We start from the raw sequence: 14,166 nt of genomic DNA, 5'->3' as shown, positions 1-14,166 counted from the left end.
AAAAAAAAACAAAACCTAGCAGAGTATTTCTGTAGCAGAAATGGCTGCAGAGAGTGTTTGTGAACCAGGGAAAGGGGAGCAGTGCGCTGCCTATGTGATAATGTCTGACTAACCTTCTGCAATTGCAGAAGCTGGATAAGTTATGTTGTCTTCCTGCTCTTTGGGGAAGAAGTACTGTTTCATTGTGATGAAATAATCTAACTGCGCTCTGGGAACAAGTAGAGAAAACAACTTCAAAATTCAGGCTTCCATAGCAAGTAACCTAGTTTTAAAGCTCAGAAACTAGGATTTGGCTCTGTGACATGTCTGATGATAAATGCTGTGTAATAATGCAGTGCAATACCTTTAAAGTATTCCCACCTTAGAAAGCTTTTTAATACTCCACACTTTGTGAGGAGTTCAGGCACCTGGCTCCACTCTTGCTTTATAACTTACGGGTTTGCTACTTCATATACTGTCTGTTTTTTCTTTTGATAGATCCAAACCTCAAAGACCAAGGCAACCAGCAAAGTGATGGTTCTCAGTTACCAATAAATATGATGCAGCAGCAGCAAATGAATGTAATGCCACAAGTGAATGCACAGCACCAACCTATGAATATCTTTCCGTATCCAGTGGGTGTCCCTCCTCCCATGATGAATATGCAACGAAATCCTTTCAGCATCCCCCCTCCAATGCCCATGCATCTCCCTACTGGAGTGCCTCTCATACAGGTAGCTGCTCCCACAAATTTGTCTCAGGGATTACCTCCGCCTCCACCTCCACCCCCACCATCTCAACAAGTCAACTACATTGCTTCACAGCAAGATGGAAAACAATTGCAGGTATGCTTTATCAGAAGCCCTGGCAAGAGCAGTACTGCAGTAATGTCAGTGAAGGGTTTCTTCTCTTGGATACCATGGACATGATAAATTTATACTTGCAGTTTCTTTCTCTCTTGCCTTCGTTTTCCACCCCACATCAGATTTAAAGTGGGAAGTATCCGTGAGAGTAGGGGGCTGTTTTGGTGCTGCAGCTTTTAAATAATAATACACAACACCGTAACACAAGGTGTTGCAGCTGGTAATGGAACACTAAAAAACTTCATCAGTTTGTCCATTACCTTTTTCTTTTTAAAGTGCCCCATTTCCAAAACTGAAGTTTTGCTCTTCAAAGCCTGATTTTTAAGCTTTAGGAAATGCTTGAATCCCTTCTCAGCAGCATGTAGGAAGTGACCTCAGCCTCTTGGTTGCAGTTCTCATCCCATGGGGTGTATCAGCAGAGGAAAATTATCAAGTACTGTGTTAGCACCCACTTGTTCTACACTTCCATTCTCCAGCTGTCACAATCTCAGCAGCTTCCCCCCCATCCATTTTCTATTGTGTTTAATCTTTTGAGCCTTTTTGTTAATAATTTCCAAGCTTTCTTTGGTATGTTTCACTTTCTCTGTCGTGCGTGATTCTCCTGGTTTTGCATGTCCTGTTTGAGACCTAACTTCTACTTCATTTCTTCAGTTTCAAAAAGACTGCTGTGCTTGGGGCAGGTCAAACCATCTTTTTGTGCCTTTCAAGCTATCATAAGACAGCCTTTGTGTGTGTGAGCTCCTCCTATAGCCAGCTGTTTATATTAAGAGCTTTTATATAAGGAAAAGGAATATGAATAACTTCCAGGAAAATGCCACGCATCTTCCTGCCAGGAGATGCAACGCTGCATCTGTGATCTCTTCAGGGTTTCACTGAGGTTTGTGCTGTTCTTTTGTTGTAGGCTGCCTGCTCTAGTCTAAATTGCTTTCCCCTGCATTCTAGTTTGAAAAAGTGATGTTCTAGAACAATGATTTCTAGCTGTTTGTTTTCATGCATCAAATCTAAAGATTTGAAGCAGACTGACAAATGGCCTAGATCTGTTTCACTTTCAGCTGCCGGTGATATTCGTTAACTTAGGACAAAAGAAGCGAAGTACAGTGGGTTACAGGCCATATGAAATACTTTAGTACTCTGCAAAGTAAAACAGGAAGGTACTTTTGGAACTAAAATGATGGTTTAATTAATGCCTGCTGTCTAATTAAAATATGTTCACAATTGGACATTCAGTAGGTTTCACCTCTAAAAATGCAAGACATCAGAACTACAAACCTCTGTGAAGTATTAACTGCAGCAATAAATACATTTCTATAAAGATTGTGTATTGCTCCAAAATAGTCATTTATTAGTAAAGCCTCTGTTACATTACATTTGTTGCTCTTACCTACTTTTGTAGAAGGGTGTCCATGAAACTGAATGCTCTCTGGAGCTACTGCAGCTTTTTCTTTGAGCTTTCATTGAACAAGTTCTTGGTGGCAGCACAACAGAAATTACTGGATGCTGCAGGATTCGCCCCGTCCTTCCCATTGAAAGAAGGATGGAGAGAGCGCCCTGGTGATTGTTGGCAGTCTGATTAAGGCTGTGTCCTTTCCAAGGACCTCAAATTCCTGTTTAATTATTTTCCATCTGGATAAATGCAGATGTGCAAAGAGGAATGGTGATTAGCTTCCACAGAGGAGCATTTGGGGTGGTCTGCCAGCAACATGCTGGAGCATGTGTTCTTGGCTTTTGCTAAAAATCACCTCTATCTGAGGCCGGAGCGCTACTTAATTTCTCAGTTCCAAAGTATCAACAGTGCCTGTTTGGAAGTGTATGGAAAATGGCTTTTCCTGAAGAACAGATCCTGGTGCTTCAACCAGCATTTCAACCCTTGCCTCAGGTAGACTTGTGCTTGTGTTTACACTTGAAATAAATTTGGAGGTTCAAGCTGAAAAGAAACGTGAAAATATATGTTTTCAGGCAGCATCATTATGATGCAGGAATACAAGTCTAGTTTGAGGTAACTTTTTGTGTGTTTGTTTAGGTGCTGATTTTTTTTTAAGTGCATCTGATTTACAGAACAGGTCTTCCTGTACACTCCTGTGACAATCAGGTTCTGCTGCCATAAATTTCCTTCCCTGTGTTCTAACACCTTCTGTGCCTATTTGCAGGATACTTTGTTTTATCACAGGGGTCACAGCAAGAATCTAGCAACCACAGTGGTGACATGAAGGAGGCTTTACTTTTCAAGCTTTATTATTTTTTACCTTTTAGTAGATATAATGTGTGTGCATTCCATAATAATGGACAATGTGGAAATTAGCTAATGAACCACACATCATGTAGTATTCATGCTCTTTCTGTAGCTGCTGAGACTTCTGGAAAGGCACAATGTCATACTGAAGGATAATGTATTAACTACTGATAACTTTTTAAAACAGGGTATTCCAAATGCTACTCATGTGAGTAATAACATGAGTGCTCCAGCCTTGCCTGCTCCAGCAGCAGTTGTGGGAAGTGTGGGAACAGTTCAGGGACCAAGTTCGAGTAACGCGACGTCGTCAAGTCACATCAAGAGCTCTAATGCAGCTGTAAAATTGGGAGAAAACAAAGCAAGTGTAACAGTGGAAGCCAGTGCAGATAGCTCGAAGAAGGACCAGGCAAGTTCAATGTTCAGAGTATATTAATACATACTGATATTTATATGTGATAGATGCATATATTTATATATTTAAATACACAAATTTTAAATACTGACAATACCCCTTCTGTGTAGTATACCTATTACCATCATGTGTGTGATAGTTTGGTGGCAGCTGTAGGACATAAAACTAGCAATCTGACTCTATTTAATGTAGTCTTCTTCAAAGAAGCACTGTTACAAATGTTACCTCACTGCTGTGGGGACAACATTCTTTTCTGAGTAAAACACAGGCAGCTCTCAGGAGGTCAGGGAGCAGGATTTCTGAGTCTTCTGCAGTAACTTTTTTTCTGTGAAGTTTTAATCTGTGGTAAGATACATAGGCAGGCAGTGAAAAAATAACACTCAACTTTTTTTTTTTTCATCAGAAATTGTTAATTCAGGAAAAAGCAGCACAAGAAGTCAAACTAGCTATTAAGCCTTTCTACCAAAATAAAGACATCACCAAGGAAGAGTATAAAGAAATTGTGCGGAAAGCTGTTGATAAAGTAAGTTGATGTAGTAAGCAACAATGCATACAGTTCAATCAGGTAGGGCTTGGGGGGGATTTCTTAATCTTGTGGGAACAGCTGGTAGTTGCTGAGAGGGGGAACAGGGAAAGTAAAAATAGTTTTGTCTTTTTCCATCCATGAGAGCTTCCTTAGCTCCTCAGAACATAAGTCATTTATTGTGTGAAAGGCTTGACTCAGAAGTATTTGGGAAGCCATTGGGAAGTGTGAGGAGTTTCCAGAGTTATTCCGTCTGAGACTGGAGAAACTTTAGCTATAGGAAAAATAAATAATGTGGAAGAGTGGCAAATCAACCAAAATGTTTCAGTCATGTGTTGGGTTTTTTTTTCCTTTAAATCTGTTGTAGGTTTGTCATAGCAAGAGTGGAGAAGTTAATTCTGCAAAAGTGGCAAATCTAGTGAAAGCCTATGTGGACAAGTACAAACATTCACGGAAGAAGAATCCTGAAGAGGCTGTCTCCTGTGAAAGGAAGTAGAACATGTTTTCAGTTTTTAATTTTATTGTATCTGCAAAGTGCAATTTCAACATGAACCGTTAACTGAAAATTGTACATGACAGTGGTTTTGATAAAATTATTTTTCAATGTAGTATATAATGTTTTGTTCTAAAGAAATATAGATCTACAGGGCGACTTCTTTATTCCTTTTTAAAAACAGATGTCTAAGAAAAAATAAAGATGTAAAGAAAAATCATTAGGGATGTATGATTGTGTGGATACTTAGATGTACAGCATTTTGACTTGAATAACAGAGTGCATTAAATTAGAAATTTCTGAGTACTTGGTTTTGGAACTGGTATGTACAGTACATGTAATGGGTCAGATTAAAGTAAAATTTTTCTTTTGATTCTCCCTAATTATAGCAAAGACAAAATAGTGTATTGCCTTGACAGATATTTCTAGTGTTAACTGGACAGGCTGAATGCAGGGGTCATGATGTGTATATAAAAAAGGCACGTGGAGTTGTCTGAACAGAAGAACTAGGTTTTAAAGAGAAAAATCATGAACAGTAAAATGCAGTGCCCAAAACTGTGGGTGCTGCACATCTGTTGTAACACCAAATAAAAATTATGCTGCTTGGTTTTCTTTGTGATGTTTTTCAATTTGTTTCAAGGTAGTGGGATGAGCTTGAATAATTTTTATGTACTGAAAGGACCTCAGTTGCCACACACTGACAACCTCAGTTCATGTCTAACCCTTCTCTTAGCTAGTAGGAAATGAGCATGCTAGAGCTGGATGTTCAGAAACAGAAACTGTTTTCTTCTTCAAGTAAAGCCAAGAAAGCTGGAATTTGTGACTAGGCTCCCAGTTGATCAGAGAAAGGCCCCTGTGCCAAAATTAGCTGTGTACTACTTCTGTTCACTACTGAGAACTGTAGCATGGAGCACCAGACTGGTGTCATTGAACATGACCACTCTGAAGTCAGGTGCACCAGCTGTTCTGTTTCCCTGAGCACTTGAATGGAGAGAAGTTCAGAGAGGTACCACAAACATTTTAAAAGCAGATGTGGTGGCATTGAAGGTGCCAGGGGAATGCTTACACCTAAGGTAACACCAGTTTTACTGAGGTGGCAGCAGGGAGGGTTGCTGAAACAGAGCACTGTGTGTACATGTTATGATTAGAACACCTTGGAATCCTTCTGGATTGGAGAAGCAGATTTACTCTTGAAACAGAGATATTTGTTCCCTTAATCTCAGGGTTATTAAAATTTCAACACTCCTCCTCCAGTCCTGCTGTGCAGTAGCAGCCTTTGGTGTTGGCTCAGCCTGGCTTCTGCTCCACCCCAAGGAGCTGGGCCCACAAGGATGAATAAACCATTCTGGCAGAGAGCATCAGTTGGGCTTTCTGAGAAATTATCTGTCTCTTCATAGCCAGTAGTAGTGGTTCCCAAATGGACTTTTCTTGGCAGAAACCTCAGTCTTACCCAGTTAAGTGACTTGAAGAAGCCTGAGGATTAAGTGGGGGGTATACACTCCTGTACACACATGATAATATGAGAAATATATCTGTAAAAAATGTGATGTTTGTCACAACAGTTGATCACTTGGTTTTAACTATAACTTTCTGCAGACTCAATGAAGCAGTTGACTGTATTTATTTTTCTGTGCCTAAATAAAAATGCTATGTAAATTAGAAACAGGTAACATATTTTCTACAGACAAGCCAGGTTTTAGATTTTTCAAAATACTCAGTTTTACTCTAGTACCAATTTGTATGATCTCTTGAACTATTTTAAGCTATAATTGATGAGCACTTTCAAAAAATGTTGTAGCAAATGGCTATATCTGTCCTGGTCTATCATGCCATGTGTACTTATTTTTATTACATTTTTCTCTGGATTTTTTGATTTTAATGACTTTTTATATCTTTTTATCTATACAGTTGAGCCTTGCTATAAAAACCCCTTTCAGGAGCCAGAGAAGTCTTTTGTAGTTTGTTGGGGTTTTTTTTTCCCTTTTCAGAGGAAAGGTGGAAATTGGGTGGGAAGAACCAATAGAGGATTTAAACTGGGAGAGGGGAGAGGGTCACTAATGGCTTGTTTTGCAGCTCCTGGCTGGAAGAGAAGCTGTCACTGGCTGCCACATTGTTGGGGCAGTGACTATAGTGATGCTCCACTGTATTTCAAAACACAATGAAGAATATTGGATAGAATAGCATATGATCAAGAACTTTATTTTTTACAATTAAATCCTTCAGAACGTATCAGAAAATATGCAGTTTGTTGCCATTTCTATGTTGAATTAAAAAAATGAAATAAATACCTTGCCTTAATACATAGATGATTTCTATTTTTTTTCCCACAAAGCAGTCAGGTCTCTGTTAGTGGGACTGCCCAGGAAGGCATGTGCTTTAACCTTGTAGCCATGTTTTTTGTTAAAATAGTATGAAAGCTGTTTTTCTATTTATTGAAATTCCTTGTACTGGAAGTCCCAACCTGCACTAGCACTGAAGGCAAAGCAAGGGGGATGCGGAGCCCCCTTGATGCCTTGAGGGTTTTCTGTAATTAATTTGATCCAAATTGCCTTGAGGAAAACACTTGTGGAACTCTGTACCTTGTGGCAACACATGCAAATGGCAAAGGGTTTTCCTTGCGTGGCCCTTGGGGGCGCGGTGGCTGCCCCAAGCCTGTGAAATGGTGTTTGTAGCAGAAGGCTGGAGTGCTCTCTACTGAAAAAAAAAACTCTAAAAATTAGTTTTGTGTAGTGCTTAACAGTTTCTAATAAATTCTTTTCACTAAGTTGTCAGTGGTCTGTGTTTGCTCTTCAGTTATTCTGCCTCAAGCGGTTTATTCAGAAAGCAATCTCAGTACTACTGCACATGTGCATATTTAACCTCGTTCTGCATTGTTGGAGCCCCCCCACCTTTACCTCCTGTTTCCAGGTGGCCTGTCCCCACCCTGTTTTGCCTGGCCACAGGTGCTCCCTGCTGAGGGAAAATATTTGCATGTGCCAAAATGTCCATTTACCTGTGCATGCTGCAGTGGGGACACCAGGTTTTGGTCTTAGAGAATTGGGGTCTCCATGTGCTTTATCATCTGCTGCATGGAGCCCACGGGCAGGACTCAGACCACCTAGGCCATGTCCTCCTGGGCACTCGCAAGTACCCACTAAGCCAGTGGGCTTCACTGAATGGCCCCCTGGGGATTGACAGCCTGTCTTCCTTGGAGCTGCATTCCAGGCATCACTGTACCTTCTAGGATAACCCCTTCTGTACCTCAGTGAGGTACCTCCATGGGTAGTGCAGGCACAAGCTGTGCTAGAGCCTGCTGTCCCCCCAAGGTGACTGCCTGCCTGCTCTGGGAACTTCCAAGAGGGTCTGGGTTGTTTGGCTGGGTGACAACACCCAGGCTGTCAGGAGAATCATCTCCCTCGGTCCCCTCAAGGGGTGAATCCTGCATCAAGCAAACTGTTGGGAGGAAGGAGATGTAACTGGAGCTGAACAGTGTCAGCACCACCCAGACAGAACTTGCTGAGCATGGGCAGGCCCAGAACACACAAAAAGGAGCAGTGTGTGGGGACAGCAGCAAGGGCAGAAGGAGCTCATTAGTCAGAAGTTGTGGTATTTGCTGAGCAAGTGCCACTGCAGGCTCGTTTGTGCATGTGGGAAACTTCTTCCCCACGTAAGTCTGAACAGAAGCTGTGCTAGAGCCTGCTGTCCCCCCAAGGTGACTGCCTGCCTGCTCTGGGAACTTCCAAGAGGGTCTGGGTTGTTTGGCTGGGTGACAACACCCAGGCTGTCAGGAGAATCATCTCCCTCGGTCCCCTCAAGGGGTGAATCCTGCATCAAGCAAACTGTTGGGAGGAAGGAGATGTAACTGGAGCTGAACAGTGTCAGCACCACCCAGACAGAACTTGCTGAGCATGGGCAGGCCCAGAACACACAAAAAGGAGCAGTGTGTGGGGACAGCAGCAAGGGCAGAAGGAGCTCATTAGTCAGAAGTTGTGGTATTTGCTGAGCAAGTGCCACTGCAGGCTCGTTTGTGCATGTGGGAAACTTCTTCCCCACGTAAGTCTGAACAGCTAAAGCCTTTTTTTTTTTTTTTTTTTTTTCCCCTTCCTTCCCCAGTAATCCTGCCTCTGCAAGCAGGGCCTTAAAATCTTCACTCGGTTTGCTGTAGAGATCACTCTGCTGGAGCCTACTGCCAGAATCAGGGTTTGTTCTTTTCCCCAAAAGCCCTATCTTGAGCATCCTAACACACCAGTGTGTAAAACAAATACATTGATTCCAGAGGTGGACATACACCTCTTGAATTACAATTCTAAGACAATGCTGGCAATATTTTTCTGTATTATTAAGTATTAAAACATTAACATTAATCAATACTTTCTAAAAAGTAGATACTAATAAGGACTAGATAACATAGATAGCCTATTTCAGTAATGAAAGAGTACCTAATAGATGCAGCAGCTTTCAAAATAATGGCGCCTCTGAAGATTTTAAAAAATTAACTGCTAGCCTAGAGATTCCAAACAAAACAAAAAAACTAGAACCAAACACAAAACCAACCCTAAAAGCACAAGTAACTACTTGCCCAAATGGAGATGAAGCTGTGAGAAGGCACAGGCTGGGATATGGAACTTGTCTTGCACTTGACTGTTACATTTCCAATATTCCTCAGTCACAACTCCCTGAGACACACACCAAGAGGAAGCTTCCAACCTGATCTTCATTTCTATAGACCATTTGTGCAATAGATACAGAGAAGTGCAGCAATGCAGTAGATGCTCATTATGCACAGGAGACAGTCAAACCCAGTGTGGAATCCAACACAGAAAAATTACTGCAGGAGCCAAACCCAAGGAATCTTGGCAGCAGGTTGTCATATTATTAGTCATGAAGTGTTGCAGAAATTAAACCTACAACCACTGGAATTTTTTATAATGAGCATCAATCAAAAATAGCCAGGGATTCCTAGATGCCTTAGTGCAGTGGCAGATGGGATTAAACAGACTGACAACACTTGGAAGTGAGAATTGTAAATTCCAGGGCCTTTTACAATAACGTGGGGCTCTCGAGGAGGTAGCTTACATGTGTAGAGTCTCCTTTAGTATGAGACAGGAACACTGCTGCTGCTTTTTTTCTTTCCACAAGTTACAGCGGGACTCTGGATGTGCTGGCAGGGGCAGTGCAGACGTTTGCTGGGAGAGCCAATAGCCAAGGCACCAGAGCTCGGGCGCTCACTCTGCTCAGAGCCCAGAGGCAGCAGCAGGACCAGGGACTCGACGCTACCTGCAGGGATGGAGCCCCAGGGCACAGCACCTAGAAGAAAAGGCTCATTACACACTCAGCTTGCTCAACCATCATTATTTACTGGCGCATGGTACCATGGTACTCCAAGACGTTCCCCCTGAAAATATGACGGTGTCTTTGGAAGGCACAAGATCTGTCTGATTTGACCATCTCTGCCTAATGTCAACATGCTGCAGAGCTGCTGCTCTCTCTACAAAGCACATGGCTTTGCTATGTAACCTCAACATCCCTGAAAGGTGAGGGATTAAATAAACAACTTGAGGTGTGAGAGACCCTCCTCACACTGGGGTTCAACCCCCACCTCCCTCGCTGACACACAGCAGCTCTGCAGCCACCTCACCAAGCCAAAGAGGGCACAGGGAGCTGGACTGCCACAGCCCGGCATCCCTGGGAAGTTCCTAGAAGGGATTTGATGACTATTTAACTTAGTGTTCTAATACACATACAAGACTTCATACTGGGGGGAAGTACAACCTACACACAAACCCATGCAGCGCAGGCACCTCCTGTTACATAGGTTGGGGCACTTGATTGGATTTTTGCTGCATTGTGGGTTTTACTAAAGGGTCAGTTGGCCAAGACTTCCCTGAGGCTTAGGGCAGAAAAGAGATTTGAAGCTGTGACCCTTCTAGACCCTGCTGACCCCAGGTGGCACACGTAGGACAGCCCCACCAGCATGTGGCAGTGGCCCAGAGTGGCTGTCCCAGAGTGTGGACAAAGCTCTTGGGTTGTGAAGGTTACATCCCATCTGAGCAGCACAGGGAGACACACCCAGAACAGAACCCACCTTGTTTCTTCATTACCCCAAGGACATCTAATGGAATGACATAATCATATTAACCTTTCTAAACGGTGCAAGTTGCAAGCTCCCTGTTTCTAAGACCTTATTCCAAAGGAAAAAAAACTTAAAGTACTGGCCCGTCTTCCTTCCTTAGCACACCCTTCACCAGAGACCAGCAAAGTGACTGAGATCCAGCTAACCTTCCTGGAGCTGCGGCCTGGTTAGCAAGACACCCACTGAAGCCAGCAGCAGAACTGGGATGAGGGAACAACCTCCCATCCTGGAAGACTTGTTTCATACTTTTTGTTTCACCATTATAGCTGCATCCTAACATATAGCTGCATCCTAAACAATATCAACAGAGAGCCCTGCCCAAAGATAAGGAACAAGCAGACATTTGGGTAGCAGAAAAACTTACCAGGAAAGCAAGTCACCCTATAGACAGGCAAATTTAAAACCCCCAAAGAACAAAATCAGCAAACTCTCCCAGAATGCAGTTTGCAGCAAATCCACCTAAAAAAGGTATTCAAAGGCTACCTTAAAACAACTGTAAAAAAGCCACCCAGCATAGCAGCAGAAGAAAGCCTGTACCACAATTCATCCTTGTAAGCTTTCTGTTAGTCTAATATTGCATTGCTTTTTACCCAAGGTAAAGGTATCAACTCAGATTACTCTCTGGTTATCTCTTATCGCAGACAGGCAGAAGCCAAGGCACAAATGGCAGCAATGCCATGAGAAACAACAAGCTGGGACACAACCACGGGAAAACCAGAAGGCTCTTGAAACCAACTGAGGGCCGTTCTGAAGTCACAGTAATTTAAGAACATACTGCCATCTCACCAGAAGTGAACTGGTATTAACTTAAAACAATCAGCCTTGAATTCTCTGGCACTTGCAAGCGATTCACAAACTCAAAGTAGTCGATGTGAAATCCCCACAGCCTGAGGGTTCCACACCCATGGAGCTGTCAGGGCACCCTCTGCCCAGCAGGACCCCACAACCCTCCCCTCACAGGAGCCCCAGCCCCACCACCTGCACACACACCCTGTCTCGACTGAAGCGACAGGACCTCAGCCACAAAGCTCTGCAGCCACCCATGCAAGGAGCGACTGAGCCTAATGACTGCCTGGGAGAAAAGGCAGAAAGGGAGGAGTAGGACGGGGTGATTACAGGTATCCCTGGCTGTCCCATGTCACGGCATCACAAGAAGCTGCTGATTTACCTGCCCCCGGGCAGGGCAGAGCTGTGACCTCAGTGTTGCAGCAGATGAGACACTTCCACTGCCGTGTCTTGCTGCAAGCCCTAGAGGTCATCTCTGGCAGCGCCGGGAACTGAACTCAAACCTGGCTACATGCTCCAGTGCTTCTCTCTCTGGTTTACGCCTTTTGAACCTAGAGAGTGAAACTACCAAGAAAAACCTGAGAACAAAATCTTTTCAGTAGCCATAACATTTTTTCGGTCTAGGATGTGTTTTGCCCCAAACCATAGGTTGGCTGCAGTAATGAACAGGGATGGCTGCACATCCCGACCCTGCCCTCAGGCACCACAAAGAAACCCCGGGGTGCTGTGTCATCAAGCAAAGCCAGGCGTAAATTACCAGGGAAAAGATGAGCAACTGTAATGCTCTTTCTCCTTCCAGGTAATGTTGGTGCAATGGTTTTCAGTGGAGGTCAACACACATCAACAAAGTGCCCTGTTGCTGTACAGCTGGTAACTCAAAAACCTCTAGGAAAGTCAGACACTGAGGAGTAGCACTTCGGCAAGAGGTGCTTTTAGTATCCTTACTATACTGAGGAACACTTCAAAAACCAGAACTTCAACTGTAGATACCAGCGTTTTCCTCATTTAAAAAATTACACTTAACCTGGAATTAGTATAACAGTCTTATTATGTTCCTCCCCCCCCCCGAGAAGTTTGTACACTTCTTCAAGAAGATGCTTTGGAGCCAAGGCAAAACACATCCTTTACGTCTGTGCTCCTGAGATGACACTCACTGGGAAAGGCAGGGCATTTTCCATTAGTGGCAAGGAGCAGTGGTGTAACTCACAATGAAGAAAAGACACCTAATAAAAATGATGCATTCCCCCGATACCTGCAACGGTAGAATGCTGGGTATCACGTGTCATCTGAAATACACAGTGCCAGTTGCTCTCTCCCTCGATGAACGTTCAAAAACTGGATTTGTCACAAACAACCTGCATCTGTGAAGAGTTAAGGGACAGGGAGTTTGATGCAGACTGATGCAGACCACGTGCAAGGACAACACTAACAAGTACAGAAATGCAGATGACACAGAGCTGGCAACCCTCTGCAATGGCAACGGTCACATTGCCAAGCAACCTGTGAGAATTCTGCGTGTTTCTGCTTTTTGGCAACCAGATCCTGAAATGGGATGTTCTCCTGGAGCAACTGGCCAGCAAGTATTTCACAGCAAAGCTACGTATACGTACACACATCAGTAATGCACATCCCTACTACACAGCACAAGCTGCAACTATGTAATCCATACTTTGCCCCCCATTTTTTACTCAGAAAAAGCACTGCTGAAGATCATGTTTGGGCTGTTTGAAGTGGTCAGTGATCTGTAACAGAAATGGTAGGAGAGGGAAAGGTCCACCTAGATCCCTATGTCTGCAGTCCTTGCAGTGTCAGACTGCTCACACAAGTAACTCTGCTTAGAAGAGGGCAAACCCAAGCAGTGGGATTTCCACAACTTCCTTCCCTCTGTACCCCATTTCTCTCTTTCATATTTTAATCCCATTATTCCATGCTGTATTTCCTACAACTATTAGAATCAATTCCTGTCTGTGTGCATAGGTTCACATTTTACAATCTAGTAAATATTTTTTCTCAATGATCATGTAAAATTATTAATCAGTCTTCAATCCATTAGATAACAGCAAATGCAACAGAGCTACATATACTGTGTTTTCCAGAGAAATATTAATTAGTTCCATATTTAGTGCCAACTCATTATGGCCAAATTTGGTTCTCACACAGTTAGTAGTCAGGTTGTGTCAAAACCCATGGTTACTCAATACACACTCTATTTTTAAATAAACACTTGACGTTTTCTCTGAAAAAAAAAAAAAGCAAAACAACAAACAAAACCAAACCACCAAATTACATATTCTACCAAATGTTAATGCTGCTATTTGACAGACCTCTTTGTGTGATGTCCTATCAAATTCACAATGGCTCCCCTTTGGGAAAGGGAATTATTTTTAAAAGTGTCTGTGTGACAGGGAACACTGCTTGTTCCTCTTGTCTTACTAAAAATGGTGTTGTTTTTTGGACAACAACCCATTTGGAATGCCTGCTCTCTAAAGCACAACCGACATTTGATTTTCTTTTAGCTATTCCAGCTGTTTTCATCCGTATGGCACTAAAAAAAGGACACCAGTAAATGTTCAGTCTTTTATTTAAAAACTATAAACAGTCACCAAAGTAAATAAAGCCATTCTATAACATAAACTGTTAGGTCTATATTTTTACTGCACATCCTACGGACACAGCAGAAATGGTGGTCGGGAGGTCTTCCACATTTTTGGATGCTAATAGAACAGGCAATAGGCAGTTATAAATGGATACACTTCACGCTGGGAAAA

At 42.8% G+C, this 14,166-nt stretch overlaps 1 protein-coding gene across 1 annotated transcript in view; it reads left to right on the top strand.

Moving 5' to 3' along the window:
- SCAF11 (SR-related CTD-associated factor 11) overlaps window positions 1-4,503 on the top strand; it is a 30,168-nt gene extending 25,665 nt beyond the window's left edge. The window contains exons 11-14 of the mRNA XM_010006288.1: window positions 478-824; window positions 3,260-3,430; window positions 3,888-4,007; window positions 4,375-4,503. Of these exons, the coding sequence (XP_010004590.1) occupies window positions 478-824; window positions 3,260-3,430; window positions 3,888-4,007; window positions 4,375-4,503 (767 nt within the window). The remainder of the gene's footprint in view (window positions 1-477; window positions 825-3,259; window positions 3,431-3,887; window positions 4,008-4,374) is intronic.
- Window positions 4,504-14,166: the final 9,663 nt, after the last annotated feature.

This window comes from Chaetura pelagica, unplaced genomic scaffold, assembly GCF_000747805.2.
Source record: "Chaetura pelagica isolate M959 unplaced genomic scaffold, ChaPel_1.0 scaffold108, whole genome shotgun sequence".
NCBI classification, from domain to species: Eukaryota; Metazoa; Chordata; class Aves; order Apodiformes; family Apodidae; genus Chaetura; species Chaetura pelagica.
This window is presented reverse-complemented; position numbering and strand designations above follow the sequence as displayed.